Source organism: Festucalex cinctus, chromosome 10, assembly GCF_051991245.1.
Source record: "Festucalex cinctus isolate MCC-2025b chromosome 10, RoL_Fcin_1.0, whole genome shotgun sequence".
Classification (NCBI taxonomy): Eukaryota; Metazoa; Chordata; class Actinopteri; order Syngnathiformes; family Syngnathidae; genus Festucalex; species Festucalex cinctus.
In genome coordinates, this window is record NC_135420.1 from 1,855,001 (window position 1) to 1,877,920 (window position 22,920).

Consider the following 22,920-nt stretch of genomic DNA (forward strand, 5'->3'; position numbering starts at 1 on the left):
CGTGGTTACAAAACCAGAGTCTTATGCCAACCCCAGAAACCTCATACTTCTAATAAATTAAGATCTCAAGTGACCAGAGGAAAAACTAAAGAGAGGAAGGAGGGAAGGATAGATAGAGCAAAGTGAGAACCACAGACACCAGCACCAACTGATTCAAGGGGCTGTGGGAGGGAGAGGCTACTTCTGTTGAGTTTCAGTAGATGCTGGTGCGACGGATCTGGCATGCATAAGGACCACCACCAAAGAAAGAAGCCGTCAACCGCGGTCCAGCAAAGCGAGCCCCCCCCCCCCGAAATCCCCAGGCCGCGGCAGCACCAAGGCCACCCCCAAGCCACCCGAGCGGACACCGGCCGGCGAGCCGACCCAGACGCCCGGAACACCCCCGCCCCAGCCCCGGCCCACACCCCCGAGCCCAAGGCCGCAGAACGAGGCCCAGCGGGCCCCCACAGCGCCCCACCGGTCCCCAGCCCCCATCCCCCCACGACCCCCCCGCACCCCACCCAAACCCCGCCACCCACCACGACCCAGGCCCCACCACCCCCGGCCCCCAAACCCCCGAACACACCCCGACCCCCAACACCCAACCCCCCACCCACCCATACCTCCACCCCCCCCAAACAAGCCCCCCCCCCCCCCCCCCCCCCCCGATGGCCGCCAACCCCCCCCCGCGAACCCGGCCCCCCGCGAACCCCCCCCCCCCCGGAAACCGGCACCGGGCAGCAGCGCAGAGAGGGAAGATGTGCCCACCCCACCTCCAGCCGTGTGAGAGTAGCACAGCGGCGGGAGGGGGGAAGCAGAGGAGGAAGCACCAGGGGAGAAGGCGGAACACCAGAACACCGAGCCCGGTGGGGAGAGGCCCCGGTCGTCACGCCAGAGTACTAGTGACACCTAACCCTGTTACTGAGTCCGCCAGCTCGCCGACTGGCGAGCTCTACCCTTACACCGTGAATGTGGCCCCACCCAGTGTATATACAAGTGTGTGCGTGTGGTGCATTAAAATTGGGAGCAGGTGAGTCGGAGCAGAGGGAAAAAATTTCCCCTACTCCGACACACCCGTATCCCCCCCAAAGAAATGAATATGTATATGTGTGGTGCATTAAAAAAGGGAATGGAGGGACAAAGTGGTGGGGCAGGGATACAAATGGGGGGGACCACAGCGCTGCCAGGCACTGCAGTCCATCCCCTCTGATGGCTCCCCGCCCCAACTCACCCCTCACCTTGGACGTGAAGTGCATTAAAATTGGAGGGGAGTTGAAGGGTGAAGACGGTGTTTCCACCCTTCCCCACCCCACCAAGAAATGTGTTGTGTGCCCTATGTGTATATTTACAAAGTGTATAGTGCAAAGCTAGTGAAGTGAGTAAGAGGAGCGACCAGCGGGGCCTCACCCAACCCGGCGGGTGTAGGTGGCACGCCCGCCCCCCAGCACCCACCCCCCACCTCCACCCCCACCCCCACCCGCCCCCCACCTCATCCACCCGGCACCACAATGGGCGGACAGCCAGCGCAGCAGGGCTCCCGGACAGCCCACCGGCCACCGGAGCCCGCCCGGGGCGCCAGGAGTTCTACCGGATATACAGTAATCTCTTGACAACATCAGACATGCACATGGCAGCCAAACCAGTATTACACCTGTCCACAGGTTACACCTGAGATCATAAATTACATGATGTATGTATGTTACAAAAAAATTCAAACCACTTGTACATCACGTGTCAGACGATTAGATTCAGCCCTAGTTTGTTACTTGCTTTTCATCATTTAATCACAGGTTATTTTAGGCATAGTAAAGTCTCAAAACAAACATATACATAAATGAAGATTTTACTGATACTGTTAGAAAAAAAACGGAAAGAACTGATACCAAAAATGAAAGAAGCACGTGAAAGAGGAGAGATTGCCTCCCTAAGATATGATAAGCTTATAATTCACCCCCGCACAAGTACACCAAGACACCATGACCAACACAATTTATCAATAAACTGAAAGACCATGTAGTACATCTGATTAAGAAAGTTGACAAATATCTAAGTGGCAAAACCACACTCAAATGAAACTAACTTCAAAACATTTGATTACACTGAACATAAGACATATGATTTAGAAAATAACCTTGACCCAGATAACCTTTTTTATAGTAATAATTTTGATCTTGTTTGTAAGTACCATACTAGTGAGCAATTCAATGCTAACATAGATATTAACTGTCATGCATTTTCAATTATACATTTTAATAGATGTCTACATAAAAACTTTACTGACATTGAAGAATGCTTGAGTAAAATAAATTTATTTATTTATGAGAAAATATGTGATATAGAAATGGAAGGATATGAACTGTTTACAATGAATAGAGAAAATAAAAGGGGAGGGGGTATTGCAATATATGTTGATAAGGTATTAAAATGTAGAAAAATTGAACATCTGACAACCACCATAGATAATGTAATGGAATGTGTAACTATTGAAGTATATGTAAAAAATTCATCAAATCTAATTATAAGCTGTATATACACCCTGATCAAAATCTTAAGACGAGTTAAAAAACTGCAAGAATTTGCATTTTGCACTGTTGTATCTTAAGAAGGTTCTAAGTAGAGTTTCAGAATACAAAAAGAAGAAATGGGAACAAGATACCAAATGTTTTGAGCAGGCAATTTATTAAAAAGAACAATTTAACTGAAATAGGCTGTTCATCAGCTGATCAAAACTTTAAGACCACATCCTTTAAAAGCCCAAATCTATGAAAAAATGTGGATTCCATGTCATTTTCTGTCAAGTAATCACACTGTCAAGACCTTTTGATGGGAAAAGCAAAAAAAAAACTCACTGCCTTCGACCATGGCAGGATTGTTGAGCTGCATAGACAAGGCCTCACATAACGTGCCATCGCTGCTGAGGTTGGACGCAGTAAGACAGTCATTTTGCATTTCTTAAAAGATCCTGAGGTTTATGGATCAAAAAAATCAAGTGGTAGACCCAAAAAAATCTCACCGGCACTCAGCCGGAGGATCCGAATGGCTGTCCATCAAGACACTCATCCCAAATTAAGGCCATTACTGGTGCTGACTGCAGCCCAATAACCATCAGACGGCATCTGCAAAGGAACGGCTTCAAAAACAAAAAACATCTTCAAAGGCCACGTCTCCTTCAACGCCACAAAATTGCCCGTTTGGCCTTTGCAAGGGAGCACCAAACATGGGACGTTCAAAGTTGGAAGAAAGTTTTATTCTCTGATGAGAAAAAAATTAACCTTGATGGTCCTGATGGCTTCCAACGCTACTGGCATGACAAGGAGATGCCACCTGAAATTTTTTCAACACGGCACAGCGGAAGGGGCGCCATCATGATCTGGGATGCTTTTTCCATCAATGGAACAATGGAGCTCCTGGGTGTGCAGGGGCGTCAAACAGCAGCTGGCTACGTGGAGATGTTGCAGCGGGCATCCCTCATGGCTGAGGGCCCTCGTCTGTGTGGTGATGACTGGGTTTTTCAGCAGGACAATGCTGCAATTCGCAATGCCCGTCTGACAAAGGATTTATTTCAGGAGAATAACATCACTCTTTCGGATCATCCTGCATGTTCCCTTGATCTAAATCCAATTGAGAACATTTGGGGATGGATGGCACGGGAAGTTTACAAAAATGGACATCAGTTCCAGACAGTGGATGCCCTTTGTGAAGGCATCTTCACCACTTGGAGCAACATTCCTACAAACCTTTTGGAAACACTCACATCAAGCATGCCAACACGAATTTTTGAAGTGATCAACAATAACAGTGGAGCTACACATTACTGAGTCTGTTTTTGAGACTTTAATTTCTGTTTTAGGGCTTTTTTTTAGCTATGGTCTTAAACTTTTGATCAGCTGATGAACAGCCTATTTCAGTTAAATTGTTCTTTTCAATAAATTGCCTGCTCCAAACATTTGGTCTCTTGTTCCCATTTCTTCTTTTTGCATTCTGAAACTCTACTTAGAACCTTCTTAAGATACAACAGTGCAAAATGCAAATTCTTGCCATTTTTTAACTGGTCCTAGATTTTGATCAGGAGTGTATAGGACACCTGGATCATGTCTTGATAAATTCAATGATAAATTAGTGGATATTCTGAGTTATACACGTGATAAAAAAAAATGTGAATAATGTGTGGTGATTTTAACATTGATTTGTTAAATCCAAATGGACACCAGAAAACAACTGACTTTATAAATATAATGTATAGTAATAGTTTATTTCCTCTCATTACATATAAGTAATCATCTCCCAGTCTTTGCACTTTTTTATGACTATTTTGTTAAAAAAAAAAATGAAGCCGATAACGTACACATTTGAAACAAGAGTAAGAACACCGCGCTCCATGGCTGCCTTTAAGTTGGATTTAGAGAAACATAACTGGTCTGAGGTTTATTCAAATAATGATCCTAATACTGCATATAGTGAATTTCAGTCAACAATTATCTCTTTATATAATAAACACTGTCCATTAATGAAAATTATAAGAAAGTATAAAGGTCCAAATAAGGCGTGGATGACGAAGGGGATAGAGAATGCATGTAAAAAGAAAAATAATTTGTACAAAAGATTTATTAAATTGAAAACTGTGGGAGCTGACAAAGTATAAGACTTATAAAAATAAACTATTAAATATTATACGAATAAGTAAGAAAAATTATTATCATTCATTATTAGAGCAGAATAAAAGCAATACACAAGAAATATAGAAAATACTAAATCATGTTAATTAAATTAAAAACTGTTCTACAAAAATAAATTATCCACAATATTTTATAAAAGATAAAAATATTGTAATTGATGAAATTTCTAATATAGCCAATAATTTTAATGAGTATTTAGTTAATGTTGGCAGTAACTTGGCAAACGAAATTCCAGAACCAAGAAATAAATATGAAATAGATAAGTACATTGAAAATAATTCTTCCACTATGTCCCTTAATGCTGTTAATGATATAGAAGTATCAAATGTTGTAAACACATTAAAAAATAAAAAGTCCACTGACTGTTCTAATATTGATCTGATACTAGCAAAAAGTATTATAGAATATATTGTGCAACCTTTCACATATATATATATGCAATTTGTCATTTAAAACTGGTATATTTCAATAAAAATTAAAATAGCAAAAGTTATTCCTATTTACAAAAGTGGAGATAGGCATATATTCAATAACTACAGACCAATATCATTGTTGCCACATTTCTCAAAAATTCTAGAATAATTGTTTTTATACCGACTTGACAACTTTATTGAGAAACATAAGCTCTTAAGTGAAAATCAATATGGGTTTAGAGGAAAAACGGACCACCTCAATGGCAGTCATGGAACTCGTAGAAGCAATATCAACTAACATAGATAAAAAATTTGGATCATTCTATATTAATGAATAAATTAGAGCGGTATGGTATAAGAGGTTTAGCATATAAATGGATGAAAAGTTATTTGGGTGATAGATATCAGTATTTGAAGTTTAATAATATACAATCAAAATACTTGAAGATTACTTATGGTGTCCCCCAAGGGTCTGTGTTAGCCCCTAAATTATTTATATTGTATATAAATGATATCTGTAGTGTCTCAAAAATATTGAAAAGTGTCTTATTTGCTGATACAACTGTCTACTGTTCAGGAGACAACCTGAAGCAGCTTCTGACCACTGTGGAGTATGAATTGAATACATTAAAAAAATTGGTTTGATATGAACAAATCATTAAATTTAAATCAAACCAAGTTCATAGTTTTTGGCACTAGACAAATTACTAACCAAGTTAAAATTATAGTGAATTCAATTGAAATAGAAAGGGTGTATGAAAACAAATTCCTTGGAGTAGTTATTGATGATAAATTATGTTGGAAGCCACATATAGAAAATGTTAAAAGGAAAATGTCAAAAAACATCGGGATACTCTATAAAACTAAGGATGCCCTGAACATGAACTCATTATATAGTTCATTATTATTACCATATTTGACCTATTGTGTGGAAATCTGGGGAAATGCATATAACACAAACACTAATTCTGTTTTCAAATTGCAAAAAAGAGCCAAAGGATTATTAATCGATCAAAATATACAGAATCAACACATCCATTAGTTATCAAATTAAATACAATGAAATTTTATGACTTGGTTGAGTTTAAAATAGCACAAATAATGTACAAAGTATATAATAATCTACTCAGTGCCATAGTACTCAGACGTTTGAAATTAGACACAGTCCTTATGATATAAGGGGTACAAGTGCGTACAAAAAACCCAAAACAAGAACAAATATTAAGCAAAGGTGTGTTTCTGTAAAAGGTGTTAATTTGTGGAATAATTTGGGAAATGACTTGAAAAGATGACTCACTTGTTGAGTTTAAAAAATTGTTTAAAAGCAAAGTTAAAAAAAATTACTTATGTCAAATAAGAGCATGAAAATTGTATATGAGTATGAGTATATGATTTATAAATGTATTATGGTATATGTCTAGGAATTTCATGTACATATGCTGTTGGATAATGCACGCATCATTTTATTTTTAAAAATATTAACTTAGTTTTGTATTAATAATGAAATAAGTTTAAATGTATAATGTATGAGGGGTAGGACTAGATAAGTTTTTAACTTCTTCCTACTCCCTTTTGAACATGTAAACTATGATGAGTTTGTTTTTTGTTTTTTCTTTTCTTCTTTTCTTTTTTAACTTTTGTTTCTCTGCTGTTTGTTTTTATGTTTATATGTTCAATCAATCAATCAAAACAATTTTTATAAATATGGGCCCACATCGTCCACTCAAAAATAATGGAAAACGTAAATTATTAAAACATTAACATTTCTGAAATGCGTGAAGAGCCTCATTGAAGAGGCTCGCAAACTACGCCCATATTTGGACTTCCTGAATGGTGCGGTTGCGTGTCGCTGCAGTCTCGTCAGTGCTGAGTGTTTGTATCATGTATACATGCTTGAAACTGCAGTAGAACAACTGGGTGCGCAGACAAACTGCTATTAAAACTGTAAGTGAAGTGGGAATGTTGTCCTGTTGTGTGCGTGGTATGCGCGCGCTGGCTGGCGTCACCGTAGTGACGTGATGCACGTTCACTTTGGACGGAACCGCTCCGTCCCGCAACACAACATGGCTGTTTCCCTTGCATTTAAGCTTTTTTTGTCACATTTTTCTTTCCCACTCCATTAACCACACGTATTTTATCAAGTTTTAATTTGTTTATCGGAAGTTAATATAAAAAATACAAAGTAAATACAGCTGCAGGTTAGGATTTTTTTTTTACTGCGCTGAAAGACATTTGCTGTGCGCTGAGATGGTGAGAGCACTGCGCGATTGCGCAGGCGCGCAGCTTAGAGGGAACATTGATGACAAGCAATGCTGGCGGTCATTTGGGACTCATACAACCGTAACTACAGTCATAACTGTCGTTCTATTTCGTCCCTCTCGACCACCAGGTGGCGGCGCTGAAAACATCACGCAACGCCTAATACCAGTAATGTCACGAAGACCCTGGAAATCGTACCTCACGGAGGGGCCTCCGCAGGACCGCGAACCACATCCAGTGGATGAGGAGAGGTGACATCCAAACTGTAGAATTTGGAGAACGTGCAAGGTGACGACCAATAAGCAGTCGCAATGTCCTCCATGGACACACCTTTCAGAACGGCCCACGACGTAGACACACTCCTGATGAAGTGACTGCGCACAGCAGGAGGAGGGGAACGACCAGAGACCCGGTACGACTGCCGAATCACATCCCCGATCCATTGAGAGAGGCGTTGCTTGGAAGCAGCAACCCCCTTAGTCGGGCCTTCACACAGCACAAATAGCTGGGTGGATGTACGGAAGCATGCCGCAACATCCAAATAAGAGTGGAGCAGCCTCACAGGACAAGAAGACCTGGAGTGGCATCCCCATCCGTCGATGGCAGAGTAAAACGAGCGAGGCGAATAGGGCAGTTGGCTTGGGAGCCAGACAAGACTTTGGGAACAAAAGAAGTATTTGGCAACAATGTGTCCCCTGACCTGTTGGGGTGCCAACGAAGGCTAACAGATAGAGCGTGGAGCTTCCTCACCCGCAAGTAGAAACGCCATCTTACGAGACAACCACAAGTTCCACATTTGTCAACGGCTCAAAAGTGGACCTGCACAGTGCGTGAGCATCAAGCAAAGGTCCCTGGCAGGGATCCGAGGCGGGTTCCTGGAACAAAGGCGATCAGGCGATGGTAACCCGCAGGCTTGCCATCCACAGCAATATGGTAATAATACGTAAACCTTGATCGTAGAAGGGGAACGCCCCTTATCGAAAACAGATTGAAGGAATTCTAAAACTGTAGGAATAGGGCATGTTAAGGGATCCATTCCGCAGCAGGCACATCACTCCGTAAACAACTTCCACCTGTTAGCATACAGCGAACGAGTGTACGGAGACCCGGCATTAAGGATTGTATGCTTCACGGAAGATGAGCACTCAGTCAGCATTGGGTCTCGACCCTCAGCGGCCAGACACAGAGATGGAGCCAAACAGGATCAGGATGCCAAATCCGACCCAGCTGTTGGGACAGCAGATCCAAATGACTGGGCAGAGGCCACGATTCGGAAGAGCAGAGATGGCGGAGGAGAGGGAGCCAAGTCTGGGCTGGCTAACAATGACCAGCAACAATGAGTGACCCTCCAGAAGGGCCCTCTGATGGATCTGATGAATGAGGGGGAGAGGCGGGAAAGCATGTAGAAGGCCACTTGGGCAAGGGTGTGCAAGATCATCCTGGCCTAGCGGGCTGCTCTGTTCCCGCAGAGAACACCAGATGGGGCAGTGAGCAGACTTCTCAGAGACAAAAACATTAACTGTTGCCTTCCCAAAGCGACTCCAAATGGCCCTCAACACCTCTGGGTGGAGACGCCAATCCCTCTGAGGCGGACGATGGCGGGATAGGGACTCCGCTGACTTGTTGACAATGCCCGGGACAAACACGGCCCGCAAACTGGCAAGGCAGGGGGCGGCCCATCTGAGAAGCCGCCGTGAGGCTCTTAGTAACTGGGATGACCTCGTCCCGCCCTGATGATCGATGGGATACACAGGAGAGGTGTTGTCTGAGCGTACTAGGACATCACGCCCTGCCACGAAGGGCAGAAATTAAATGAGGGCCAGATGCATCACCCACAGCTCCAGCACACTGATGTGAAGCGATCTGTCTCCTGCAGATCACTTGGTGCGTTTCCATTACCCTTTTTCGCAAAAATAAAAGCGATATTGTACTATTTCGATAAAGTACCATTTCAAATTGTCGGTGTTTCCATTGAAGAGAGTTTCGCTTCTGAGGCCCAATTCTCGGAATGTCCCGTCTCGCGAGACCTCGCTGTTCTGTAGGAGGTGCTCATGATGTTTACGGTAGACTGACGCCCGGTGTAGTTATATTATTTTAAAAACACTCACCCTTCATCGGGCGGTTTTGGGCATCTCATGTTGGTGTTGTTGTGTATGTCCCTCGGCAGTCGGCAAGCAGTTCTGACACGAAAGCGAGTGGCACCGTACATCCTACTTCCTGTAATCCTAAAATGTTGTTCCCATGCAGAAGCTGGGTAAAAGGCGGGTTACAAATTGTTAAAAGTTTCTGATGTTTTCTGCTAAATTAACCAGACATGGCAGGACAGGATTTCAAGCTCTCCTCTCCTTCAATTTCTCCAAGGAGTCTCGCTCGATTACACCGCTCTCTCTTTTATGCTCATGACGTGCAATAGCCGATACAAATCACTTCAGCATGTAAAACTAAAATGCAAACCCGAAATTAATAATTCTCAAAACAAATAATTGCAAGTTTAATAAAAAAATACACATAAACAACGTGTTATATTCCTTTCCTCCGTGACCGAGCGGGTGTCACATGACTACTAATGTGCAAAAAGTGTTTCCATTACACTTTTGCGAAATACTTCTTTTTCGATACGTCTCAAAAACCACCCCACCCGCATTAATGGAATTAACCGAAGAAATTTGCACAGCCATGGATAAAAAACATATTTTAGTAAGTGTTCATGTGGATCTACAAAAAGCATTTGACACCTTAGATCATGAAATATTACTGTATAAATTGTTTAAATATGGTATAAGAGGTGTCGCACACCAATGGGTTGCCAGTTACTTAAAAAATAGAAAACAATATGTTGAATTTAATAATAGGCCATCAAAACACAGTTATGTAACTTGCGGGGTGCCCCAGGGATCAATTCTGGGGCCAGTACTTTTTCCTTCTTTATGTAAATGATATTACAACCATTTCGAAATTGTTAAAATGTATTTTGTTTGCAGATGATACCACTATTTTTTTCTGGGAGAAATATATATAATGTATTACATGTAATAGAGAAAGAGTTCAAGAACATTATGAAGTGGTTTAATGCCAACAGACTGTCTATAAATATTAATAAAACCAGATTTATGATATTCAGTTGTAAAAATATGGATATTGAAGTAACTCTGACAGTGCAGGGAATAGAAATAGAAAGGATAAATCAAATAAAGTTTCTAGGTATTATTATCGATGAACATTTAACATGGAAATCACATATATAATATGTTAAATGTAAGGTATCCCAAACTGTAGCTGTTTTACACAAGGTTAAAGAATAGTTGAACAAGGATGCTTTGTTATTGTTATATAATTCATTGATTGTTCCATACCTGACCTATTGCATTGAAGTGTGGGGGTGTGCTGCCAAAACTTACACCGAACCCATTTTTCTTATACAGAAACGTGCAATCCGTGTTATTTTGGGTTGTGGATACAGAGACCACACAAATCCATTATTTATACAACTAAAGATTTTAAAATTTAATGAATTGATGGAGTTTAACCGCCTTAAAATATTGTATAAAGCCTTCTAATTCTACCAGTTAATATACAAACTAGATTTATAAAAAGGGAAAGTGAGTATAAATTAAGAGGAATATATATTTTCTCTAAACCTAAATACAGAACAAAACAAAAAGAACGATGTATTTCAACTCAAGGTGTCAGTCTATGGAACAATTTGGATTGCAAAGCAAAATCTTCTCAATCTATTTGTATTTTAAAAAATTTTTTTGAATTGTTTGGTAGTATTGTAACACCAAAAGCGTCTTGACCGCTTGCTATTATTGATTTTGTTTTGATGCTTTTTTGTGTGTGTTGATTAGGGGCAGACAAAACAAGTTTTACTTCTTTCTGTCCCCTTTCATTTCTTTTATTTTAAAGAGTGAAATACAGTGATTTGATTTGATTTGAAATAATCGGCAGATTAATCGGTAATCTGTATTTTTTTGCTACCAATAATCGATATCGGGCCTCAAAAAATGCATGTATGTCGGGCCCTAACTTTAATATATGAATAACATATATCCTTCCACTGCACACTGTAGAGCATTTTGCCAGGATCGGGACGATATCGCGCTTGTATTGCACTCACTGACAAGCTCTGGCACATTTATTTCCATTGTAAATATCCAGAAGAATGTCTGACCTGGATGCGTCAAATTATGAGGGCGGGACTTTTGCAAATTGTCCATTGGTCTCTATTATTAAGAGTAAAAGTGAAAACAAAACATCAATATAATAAAAATAATAATGTAATTGAAAAAACTCACCATTTCTTCTTTACTCCTAAATCCAGTGAAACACAGTGAAAGGTTAAGCATCGTGGTGGAGTACAAAGGGCGACATGAAAATGGCAGTGGCTGTAAAAAACAAACAAAAAAAACAAGAATAAACAAACTTAAAAAAAAATAAAAAATGTTGCGTATTAAGCACAAATTTGTTCTTTCACATTACTTCTTTTGGAAATAGCAGGGTTTCAGTGTACCACTTATTATCGATATACAGTGGAACGATTCAATTAGTGCTGTCACAAACGTCTCTTTTTAAAATCAATTTTCCTATGGATTTCCCATTGATCAAGCTATCACCCGCCCCCCCAATTTATTTATTGTTAATATTAATTAAATAATTAATAAAATTATGTATTTATTTATCGATTTATTTGTTGTTTATCCACTAAGGTAAGACGCCAGTTGAACTATGTGGATGTAAGTACTCATAATTTATCTTCATATGCATTATTAAACACAATAATCGTTAGCAATCGATTAGCATTAGCACGCTAGCGATTACATTTCAGGTAAACAAACAGTAATCACCATTTAGTTAACACTTCCTTCTTTTCTAAAAAGAGTTGAATGGAGTGGATATAACCATCCTATCATCTGTTGTTAATGAGCATGATTAAACAACAAAATGAACTGCGCAAAACGGCAGAGGTGGGCATTCCATCAATATTGACAGAAGGTCTGTCGATCCATCAATGACGTATGCCTTTTTTGTTGATGATTAACAACTGGATTATCGAGACACATTAACGGACTCGGCATTGCCGGAAGTGGTTTTTTGTTTGTCAATGTAATCACTAACAGGGTCACAGACTGATGAATGACGAAAAGAAAACATTGATGGACACCCACTTCTGTCATGTCTGTCAAGAAAGATGACCGCAGACGCTAATTGGTTATCTCACCGTATTTATGCACACAAACAGCTTCTACTGCCCGTAGCTGACTCCTCCCTTCCTCCCGAGTCATATGATGCATTCATGTTAATGTTCCGAACTCTGGATGGCGGGGTTAAGAAGAGGTTTTCATCTCCCGAAGAGGCTCCCGAACTGGAGTCAGTATGCCGGTGTTGTGCCGCAAACAGAATCGGTGCAATCGCTAACGTTCGCCTTCAAATGTCGACTCAGTTTGGTAAGACTTTTCTCATTTTGGATTAACTTGAACTATTTGAGATGTTTGTTCATTTTGGGATCATAGTAAGTCATGGTGTCACACTCGTGTGTTGTTTTTGTTCTTCATCGTTGTTGTAATGTGACTCCTGCGGAGCAAAGCAGTAGCAAAGCTACTGCTTGCGAAGCAAAGCAGGCACATATTACTATCCTAGAAAACGGCCCCGGCGTTTATTATAGCAGAATATTTCTGAAAAAATGTGGCCCGAACCGTTGAACGTACCGGCACAAATGAGGTATCAAAAGATGCGACTCGATCTGACTCGGCGGGGAACCATTTTTTTCCCGGAATTCCGAATTACCATGGCGACGCAATTCCCAAAAAACCCCGCCAAAAAGCCCCATAGGAATGAATGGAGAAGGGGAGAAAAGAGCCACAAATTAAGCACCTTTTTCCAAACCACGCTGTGCGCACATACATTAACCAACCAATATGATTTTTAGCTCATTTTGTTGCAATTTTTGGCATTTAGCATTTTAATGCTAGCTTAGCATGCTATTGCTAGCTTAGCAAGTCAATGCTAAATTAGCACGCTAACACTAAGTTAGCATATTAATGCTAATGCTAACTTAGCATGTTAATACTAATGCTAAGTTAGCATGCTAATGCTAGGTTAGCATGCTAATACTAAGTTATGTTACTGCTAATGTTACGTTAGCTTAGCATGCTAATGCTAGCTTGCTGATTGATTGAGAGGTAAAGTACACCATTTGTCAAACTGTTCAGTGCATTCAGCTTTCCTCCTTGCAAGAGTCATCAGTCACATCCAAAATTTCCGCGGAAATTTTTCTAGTTGTTGTGTGTGGGTGTGTTTTTCTCTCTATTTGTTAACTATTGTTTGTGGGGTGATGTCTTGCCAGTTAATATGATACAGAAGAAACAGGTGTTGCCTAGATACAAAACTGTTGTTTGGTGGGTCAATTGGTTTTCCATTTACCCCCCCCTTCTTTGTTTTCCCCAATTTCTATCTTTATTAATAGTAGTATTGTTATTGCTAATTATTAGCATCAATATTATTATTGCTATTATTATTATTATTATTATTACTACTAGTTTGACATTCCTTTCATATCAGTTTTGGTTATCTTACATTTACCTGCTTAATTTCATATTATTGATCGTTTTACATTGGTTTGGTTTTCTTTTTGGTATTGTTGTTTTAAAATTTCTTTATGCAGCTTCTGTGGGGTTGTAATACTCGCAAACTTGTGTTACCTATCATTATTATTATTATTATTATGTGACTGCTGCCCGCAAAGCAGTAGCGAAGCTACTGCTGCGGAGCAGTCACATATTAGTATCCAGAAAAAGCGTTTTATTTTTTTTATTTTTTTTTTATTTATTAACCGGGAATTTTTCAGACAAAATGCGGGTCGTACCGTTGAACGTACCGGCACAAATGAGGTATCAAAAGATGCGTCTCGATCTGACTCGGCGGGGAACCATTTCTTTTCGGAATTTCGAGTTACCATGGCGACGCAATTTCCCCAAAACCCGCCAAAAAGTCCCATAGGAATGAATGGAGAAGGGGGAAAAACATCCACAAATTTAACACCTTTTTCGAAGCCACGCTGCGCGCACATACATTGACCGACCGAGACGATTTTTAGCTCATTTTGTTGCAATTTTTCCCATCTTTAGCTCTGTGTCAAATTTTTTTTTAAGAAATGTAAGCGCTCCCTCCTGTGCGGGTTCAAAGACAGCGTGCGAAACGAAGAAAAAAAGGCTTTTTACATTAGTGTGTATGTGGTAGATTATGTATAGTCATAAATAAGCAGCAGTATATAATTTGGTTATAGGCAGAATTCAGATGTGGGTCTCGACAGATTTATTGGGAAATTGTGGAGAGTGTGCAAGACGTCTTTGGGAGAAGCTTAGGGACAAGTTTTAAATGTTTAACCATTAATATTATTTGAAAATATTTCTATATAGCTGTATAGTGTTATCTGTGATCTGCTAGCATGGCCTCTTTGAAAAGTGTGATTGGCGATCGACTAGTGATGTCTGACAAGGACTGAAGAGGGAGCTCTCGGCGCAATACTCATTCTCGCTTGAGACGTTGGAGAAGAAGCATCTGTGTCCGAGTAGTCATTTATTTCTCCCTCATCCAGGTATGAAAGTTAAATGTTTTGTACATTAACATCAAGAGAAAACTTAATAGGAAGTTTGTTTTGAACTAATGGTGTGATTTTGAACTTTTTGAAAGCTGTATCGCCGTGTATATTCCCTAGTTAGATACGCTAGCTACACGGGGCCATTTCAGTTTATGAAGGGGTCACGTGTCCATGGTCGTACATTGCGACTACTGATGTGTGGATAGCCAAATGGTTAAAAATCTTATGTGTATAGAGAATTGTTATTACTTTGTGTGAATATATTAAGATTTAGAGAAACTGTGGTAGCAGTAATAGATTTAAGATGGACAATCTGTTTATATTGATTATAGGCAAATGAAGTGTACTTGAAACACTATATTTCAGTTTTGTTTATTATTTGAGACTGTATTGCCAACTATAATCCATGTTCACTGGAAGAGTATTATTATGTGACTGCTGCCCGCAAAGCAGTAGCGAAGCTACTGCTGCGGAGCAGTCACATATTACTATCCAGAAAAAAAGCGTTTATTATGTGACTGCTGCCCGCAAAGCAGTAGCGAAGCTACTGCTGCGGAGCAGTCACATATTACTATCCAGAAAAAACGCGTTTATTATTATTATGTGACTGCTGCAAAGCAGTCACATATTACTATCCAGGAAAAAAGCGTTTAATATTATTATTATTATTACGTCTTATTCTTCACATTTTTTCAGACAAATGCGGGTCGTACCGTTGAACGTACCGGCACAAATGAGGTGTCAAAAGATGCTTCTCGATTTGACTCGGCGGGGTACCATTTTTTTTCGGAATTTCGAGTTACCATGGCGACGCAATTCCCCAAAAAACCCCCCAAAAAGTCCCATAGGAATGAATGGAGAAGGGGGGAAATTTAACACCTTTTTCGAAGCCACGCTGCGCGCACATACATTGACCGACCGAGACGATTTTTAGCTCATTTTGTTGCAATTTTTCCCATCTTTAGCTCTGTGTTGAAATTTTTTTTAAGAAATGTAAGCGCTCCCTCCTGTGCGGGTTCAAAGACAGGGTGTGAAATGAAGAAAAAAAGGCTCTTTACATTAGTGTGTATTGCGTTTGCTAGAGTGGAGCAATCAGCGCTAGAGTGGAGAGACAAAAAAAATTCTTTCGAAAAATTTCACTTCAACTCGTCACCGTGGCCACAATATTTGCTCAGTAAACATCAAATTTGGATATTTTGTAGTCACAAGGGTCTTCTTTCTGACAAACCCACTTTTGTGCGGCTAAGGTGTCATTTAGTACCTTTTATTTGACTTGAAGCGAGGGGAAGTCGCACTTTTTCGCCCATTGAGCCCCATGTTATTTTCGCCGCCTTTTTTTGTCATTTTTTTTTTTAAAGTCACACGTTTTCAACCTGCTCTAATTTGGTCATTTTTTATCCGATTTAAAAAATGAGAACATGCTTGCGTTCCCCAAAGCCTTGCCGTTCTAACGGGGCATTTCTGAAATCTGTATCTTAAACCGTTGAGTCGTGAGAGCCTTTTGTTCGAGGTGTGCGCTTTCTCATAGAACTCAATTGAAGCAAAATGTTCGCCCACCTGGTACTTAGGAAATGTGTGTGCGTGAATGCGCATATTTGTTAAAGTGACAGTAACCCATTTTCAGTTTAGTGATTATGGCTTAACTTCCACATTTCTTGATCAATTAAAACCATTCGAATTTTAAACTCTTCAGATCATTCCCTATTTTCGCTTAATAAAAAAAAATCAAAGCACAATATAATATTTTTGTTTATGAAATGTAATGTAATGAACTGCTATTTAAATGGTGCTTTTTGAGCTATTCTGCCCACTCTCTCACTTCTGCACAGCAACTGCCTCAGCCAATCAGAGCTGCTTGTTGTCATCCACGCCTGGAATTTCCCCACCACCGCCCACACACAGTGGCGGCCATCTTGCCCAGGGATTCTCACATTACTGTCCATACAGAGCGGCGGCCATCTTGGCCAGGGATTCTCACACTACTGTCCATACAGAGCGGCGGCCATCTTGGCCAGGGATTCTCACACTACTGCCCATATAGAGCGGGGGCCATCTTGGACAGGGATTCTCACACTACTGTCCATACAGAGCGGCGGCCATCTTGGCCAGGGATTCTCACACTACTGCCCATATAGAGCGGGGGCCATCTTGGACAGGGATTCTCACACTACTGTCAATACAGAGCGGCGGCCATCTTGGCCAGGGATTCTCACACTACTGTCCATACAGAGCGGCGGCCATCTTGGCCAGGGATTCTCACACTACTGCCCATACAGAGCGGCGGCCATCTTGGCCAATTGATTAGCTTGGCCAGGGATTCTCACACTACTGTCCATACAGAGTGGCGGCCATCTTGGCCAATTGATTGGCTAGGCCAGGGATTCTCACACTACTGCCCACACAGAGTGGCGGCCATCTTGGCCAATTGTTGAGGTGCACCCAGGATTCTCGGCCTCTGCCCACATGGAGCGGCGGCCATTTTGGTCAATTGATTAGCTAGGCCAGGGACTTCCGCACCACTGCACACACACAGAGTGGCGGCCATCTTGTCCAATTGTTGAGGTGCACCCAGGATTCTCGGCCCCTGAGTGGCGGCCATCTTGGCCAATTGATGAGGTATGACAGGGATTGACCTAATTTCAACAGGAAGTGACCCAGACAGACCTAAATTCAACAGGAAGTGACTTCATTTCAGTAGGAAATGACCTAAAAATGACCTGATATCAACAGGAAGTGACTTAATTTGAACAGGAAGTGACCTAATTTCAACAGGAAGTGACCCAGAACTGACTTAAAATCAACAGGAAGTGACCCGATTTCAACAGGAAGTGACCTAATATCAACAGGAAGTGACCCGACTTCAACAGGAAGTGACCTGATTTCAACAGGAAGTGAGCATGCTAGTGCTAAGTTAGCATGCTAATGTTAGCTGAGCATGCTAATGTTAAGTTAGCATGCTAATGTTAGCTTAACATGCTAATGCTAATGTTAGCTTAGTATGCTAATGCTAAGTTAACATGCTAATGCTAGTTTGTCATGCTAATGCTAAGTTAGCATGCTAACGCTAATGCTAAGTTAGCATGCTAATGCTACGTTAGCATGCTAATGCTAAGTTAGCATGCTAATGCTAAGTTAGCATGCTAATGCTAATGCTAAGTTAGCATGCTAATGCTAATGCTAAGTTAGCATGCTAATGCTAAGTTAGCATGCTAATGCTAAATTAACATGCTAATGCTAAGTTAGCATGCTAATGCTAAGTTAGCATGCTAATGCTAATGCTAAGTTAGCATGCTAATGCTAAGTTAGCATGCTAATGCTAAATTAGCATGCTAATGCTAAGTTAGCATGCTAATGCTAAGTTAGCATGCTAATGCTAAGTTAGCATGCTAATGCTAATGCTAAGTTAGCATGCTAATGCTAATGCTAAGTTAGCATGCTAATGCTAAGTTAGCATGCTAATGCTAAATTAACATGCTAATGCTAAGTTAGCATGCTAATGCTAAGTTAGCATGCTAATGCTACGTTAGCATGCTAATGCTAAGTTAGCATGCTAATGTTAAGTTAGCATGCTAATGCTAATGTTAGCTTAGCATGCTAATGATCATGCTAAGTTAGCACGGTAATGCTAATGTTAGCTTAGCATGCTAATCCTCATGCAAAGTTAACATGTAGGAAGTGACCCAGAGTGCATTCGGCTTTCCACCTTGCAAGAGTCAGCAGTCACATCCAAAATTTCCGCGGGAATTTTTTTTCTAGTTCCGTCTTATTCTTCACATTTTTTCAGACAAAATGCGGGCCATACCGTTGAACGTACCGGCACAAGTGAGGTATCAAAAGATGCGTCTCGATCTGACTCGGCGGGGTACCATTTTTTTCGGAATTTCGAGTTACCATGGCGACGCAATTTCCCAAAAACCCCGCCAAAAAGTCCCATAGGAATGAATGGAGAAGGGGAAAAAACATCGACAAATTTAACACCTTTTTCGAAGCCACGCTGCGCGCACATACATTGGCCGACCGAGACGATTTTTAGCTCATTTTGTTGCAATTTTTCCCATCTTTAGCTCTGTGTCGAAATTTTTTTTAAGTAATGTAAGCGCTCCCTCCTGTGCGGGTTCAAAGACAGGGTGTGAAATGAAGAAAAAAAAAGGCTTTTTACATTAGTGTGTATTGCGTTTGCTAGAGTGGGGCAATCAGCGCTAGAGTGGAGAGACAAAAAAAATTCTTTAGAAAATTTTCACTTCAACTCGTCACCGTGGCCACAATATTTGCTCACTAAACATCAATTTTGGATATTTTGTAGTAGGGGTGTCACGATTCGCCAACTCCACGATTCGATTTAAATTTCGATTTTGGGGTCACGATTCGATTTTTTTTTCGATTTTTTTTTTTTTTTTTTTTCCCGCTCCCCCACTTTATAACACAGAGGCATATGCTTCTGTAGGCTAAGGCTAGTCTCTGATCATTGGTTCTATTCATTGTACAGTAAATCTTATTTCAAAAGATCGGCGACATATAGGTGATGCAATTTCCATATTATTTTTGTGTAAATTTATGTAATATATGATAATTGACATTAGGCAGGAATGATCAAATTCAAAGAATTTATTTACAATATAAAGTTAACCGTCTTGTTCTTACTGAAGTGTAAAATAAAAAATAAAAAAACAAAAACAAAAAGTCACAGTGGGTGCCTGCCATCTATTGACTGTTTTTGGTTACAACAGTGTGCTGTGCGTTCCTCTTAAAATAATGTGCAATGTGCAACAACAACAAAAAATATATTGTATCCAAAGTCATGGAACAAATACAGCCTGAACAAACTATATCCCAACATTTACAGTTGCTGGGCATACTGTAGCGTGGTTCAAGTACACTAATTAAATGTTTGAATCCAGCGTTTTCCAAGGCTGCAGGTCTGCTGCTATAAATAGACCTATGGATCTGGCGTTTCGCGCGAGCTGAAGTGTGTGGAAGTTTCACTGTAAATGAGGATGAAATAGTTGGTTGGACCGTTGTTTTCCCACTTCTAGTTGAATTTGATAAATCTAAATCTTTGTGATGCCTGCGTAAATGTCCCGTCATGTTTGTCGTGTTTCCCGTTGTTACGGCTGGCGGCTCGGGCCCGCCGCCGGCTCCGCTCCCCTAGTATGTATGTGTGTGTTTGTGTCGGCTGGTGCCCGTATAATGGTACTTCAGTTTGAATGCGCCAGCGCGACACTCTGATTGGAGGACTGTGCCAGCGCGACACTCCGATTGGACGACTGTGCCAGCGCGACGCTATTGTGTATCCGTGTATTATACCCCTATTGGTTATTGTTGTTTCTCCTCCGTTCTGTCAGTTCTGTCAAATGCGGTTATTATTTGTTCACCTTCCACTTTCACTCCCTTGTCAAACCCCTGCCTGAAATTTCAATTAAAACTACTCAGATGTTAAAGTCGACCCGTGTTTATCTACTCTATATTTTCTGTTATTGTGTTACTTCCCTTCCCCTTGACGAGCCGGGCGTAACACCGTGGCCGAGTACAGTACGCGCACATAGCATATCTTGCAACTGTGGTCTTTTTATCGACAACGTGAACGTTGTCGACATAACTCACCGGGAACGCAAAATGTTTCCAAACTGGTGACGAGAGAAGCGGGAGCGGCTTGAAGCACCATTGCTGTGTCTGTCCGCGCTTGCCATCATGACTGCAGGAGAAGTCAGCTAACAAGTGCCGTTAGCTAGTAGCTGAATGGCTGCGTCTCATTTGCTTTCCTGGGAGGTGGCGGTGGCGGCGGTGGCGGCGGGCGCGGGGGGGGGGCATCGAATCGTGTGTCCTCTCTTCTATTTCGATGCTCGAAATCGTGACGTAATTTCGATCGATTTCGATAAAAAATCGAAATCGTGACACCCTTATTTTGTAGTCACAAGGGTCTTCTTTCTGACAAACCCACTTGTGTGCGGCAAAGGTGTCATTTAGTACCTTTTATTTGACTTCAAGCGAGGGGAAGTCGCACTTTTTCGCCCATTCAGCCCCATGTTATTTTCGCTGCCTTTTTTTGTAATTTTTTTAAAAGTCACACGTTTTCAACCTGCTCTAATTTGGTAATTTTTTATCCGATTTAAAAAATGAGAACATGCTTGCGTTCCCCAAAGCCTTGCCGTTCTAACGGGGCATTTCTGAAATCTGTATCTTAAACCGTTGAGTCGTGAGAGCCTTTTGTTCGAGGTGTGCGCTTTCTCATAGAACTCAATTGAAGCAAAATGTTCGCCCACCTGGTAATTACGAAATGTGTGTGCGTGAATGCGCATATTTGTTAAAGTGACAGTAACCCATTTGCAGTTTATTGATTATGGCTTAACTTCCACATTTCTTGATCAATTAAAACCATTCGAATTTTAAACTCTTCAGATCATTCCCTATTTTCGTTTAATAAAAAAAATCAAAGCACAATATTAGATTTTTGTTTATGAAATGTAATGTAATGAACTGCTATTTAAATGGTGCTTTTTGAGCTATTCTGCCCACTCTCTCACTTCTGCACAGCAACTGCCTCAGCCAATCAGAGCTGCTTGTTTTCATCTACGCCTGGAATTTCCCCACCACCGCCCACACACAGTGGCGGCCATCTTGGCCAATTGATTAGCTTGGCCAGGGATTCTCACACTACTGTCCATACAGAGCGGCGGCCATCTTGGCCAGGGATTCTCACACTACTGTCCATACAGAGCGGCGGCCATCTTGGCCAGGGATTCTCACACTACTGCCCATACAGAGCGGCGGCCATCTTGGCCAATTGATTAGCTTGGCCAGGGATTCTCACACTACTGTCCATACAGAGTGGCGGCCATCTTGGCCAATTGATTGGCTAGGCCAGGGATTCTCACACTACTGCCCACACAGAGTGGCGGCCATCTTGGCCAATTGATTAGCTTGGCCAGGGATTCTCACACGACTGTCCATACAGAGCGGCGGCCATCTTGGCCAATTGATTTGCTTGGCCAGGGATTCTCACACTACTGCCCACACACAGCGGCGGCCATCTTGGCCAATTGATTAGCTTAGCCAGGGATTCTCACACTACTGCCCATACACAGCGGCGGCCATCTTGGCCAATTGATTTGCTTGGCCAGGGATTCTCACACTACTGCCCACACACAGCGGCGGCCATCTTGGCCAATTGATTAGCTAGGCCAGGGATTCTCACACTACTGCCCACACAGGGTGGCGGCCATCTTGGCCAATTGTTGAGGTGCACCCAGGATTCTCAGCCTCTGCCCGCATGGAGCGGCGGCCATTTTGGTCAATTGATTAGCTAGGCCAGGGATTTTCACACTACTGCCCACACACAGCGGCGGCCATCTTGGCCAATTGATTAGCTTGGCCAGGGATTCTCACACTACTGTCCATACAGAGCGGCGGCCATCTTGGCCAATTGATGAGCTCGGCCAGGGATTCTCACACTACTGCCCGTACACAGCGGCGGCCTTCTTGGCCAATTGATTAGCTTGGCCAGGGATTCTCACGCTACTGCCCATACAGAGCGTCGGCCATCTTGGCCAATTGATTTGCTTGGCCAGGGATTCTCACACTACTGCCCACACACAGCGGCGGCCATCTTGGCCAATTGATTAGCTAGGCCAGGGATTCTCACACTACTGCCCACACAGAGTGGCGGCCAACTTGGCCAATTGTTGAGGTGCACCCAGGATTCTCGGCCTCTGCCCGCATGGAGCGGCGGCCATCTTGGCCAATTGATTGGCTAGGCCAGGGATTCTCACACTACTGCCCACACAGAGCGGCGGCCATCTTGGCCAATTGATTCGCGAGGCCAGGGACTTCAGCACCACTGCGCACACACAGAGTGGCGGCCATCTTGTCCAATTGTTGAGGTGCACCCAGGATTCTTGGCCCCTGAGTGGCGGCCATCTTGGCCAATTGATTAGGTATGACAGGGATTGACCGAATTTCAACAGGAAGTGACCCAGACAGACCTAAATTCAACAGGAAG

At 41.9% G+C, this 22,920-nt stretch overlaps 1 protein-coding gene across 3 annotated transcripts in view; it reads right to left on the reverse strand.

Moving 5' to 3' along the window:
* Positions 1 to 22,920, reverse strand: part of ect2 (epithelial cell transforming 2) — a 334,206-nt gene that overhangs the window by 264,667 nt on the left and 46,619 nt on the right. For all 3 annotated transcript variants that reach the window (XM_077534330.1, XM_077534329.1, XM_077534331.1), the window contains exon 6: positions 11,623 to 11,712. In XM_077534330.1, coding sequence (XP_077390456.1) covers positions 11,623 to 11,712 — 90 coding nt within the window. The remainder of the gene's footprint in view (positions 1 to 11,622; positions 11,713 to 22,920) is intronic.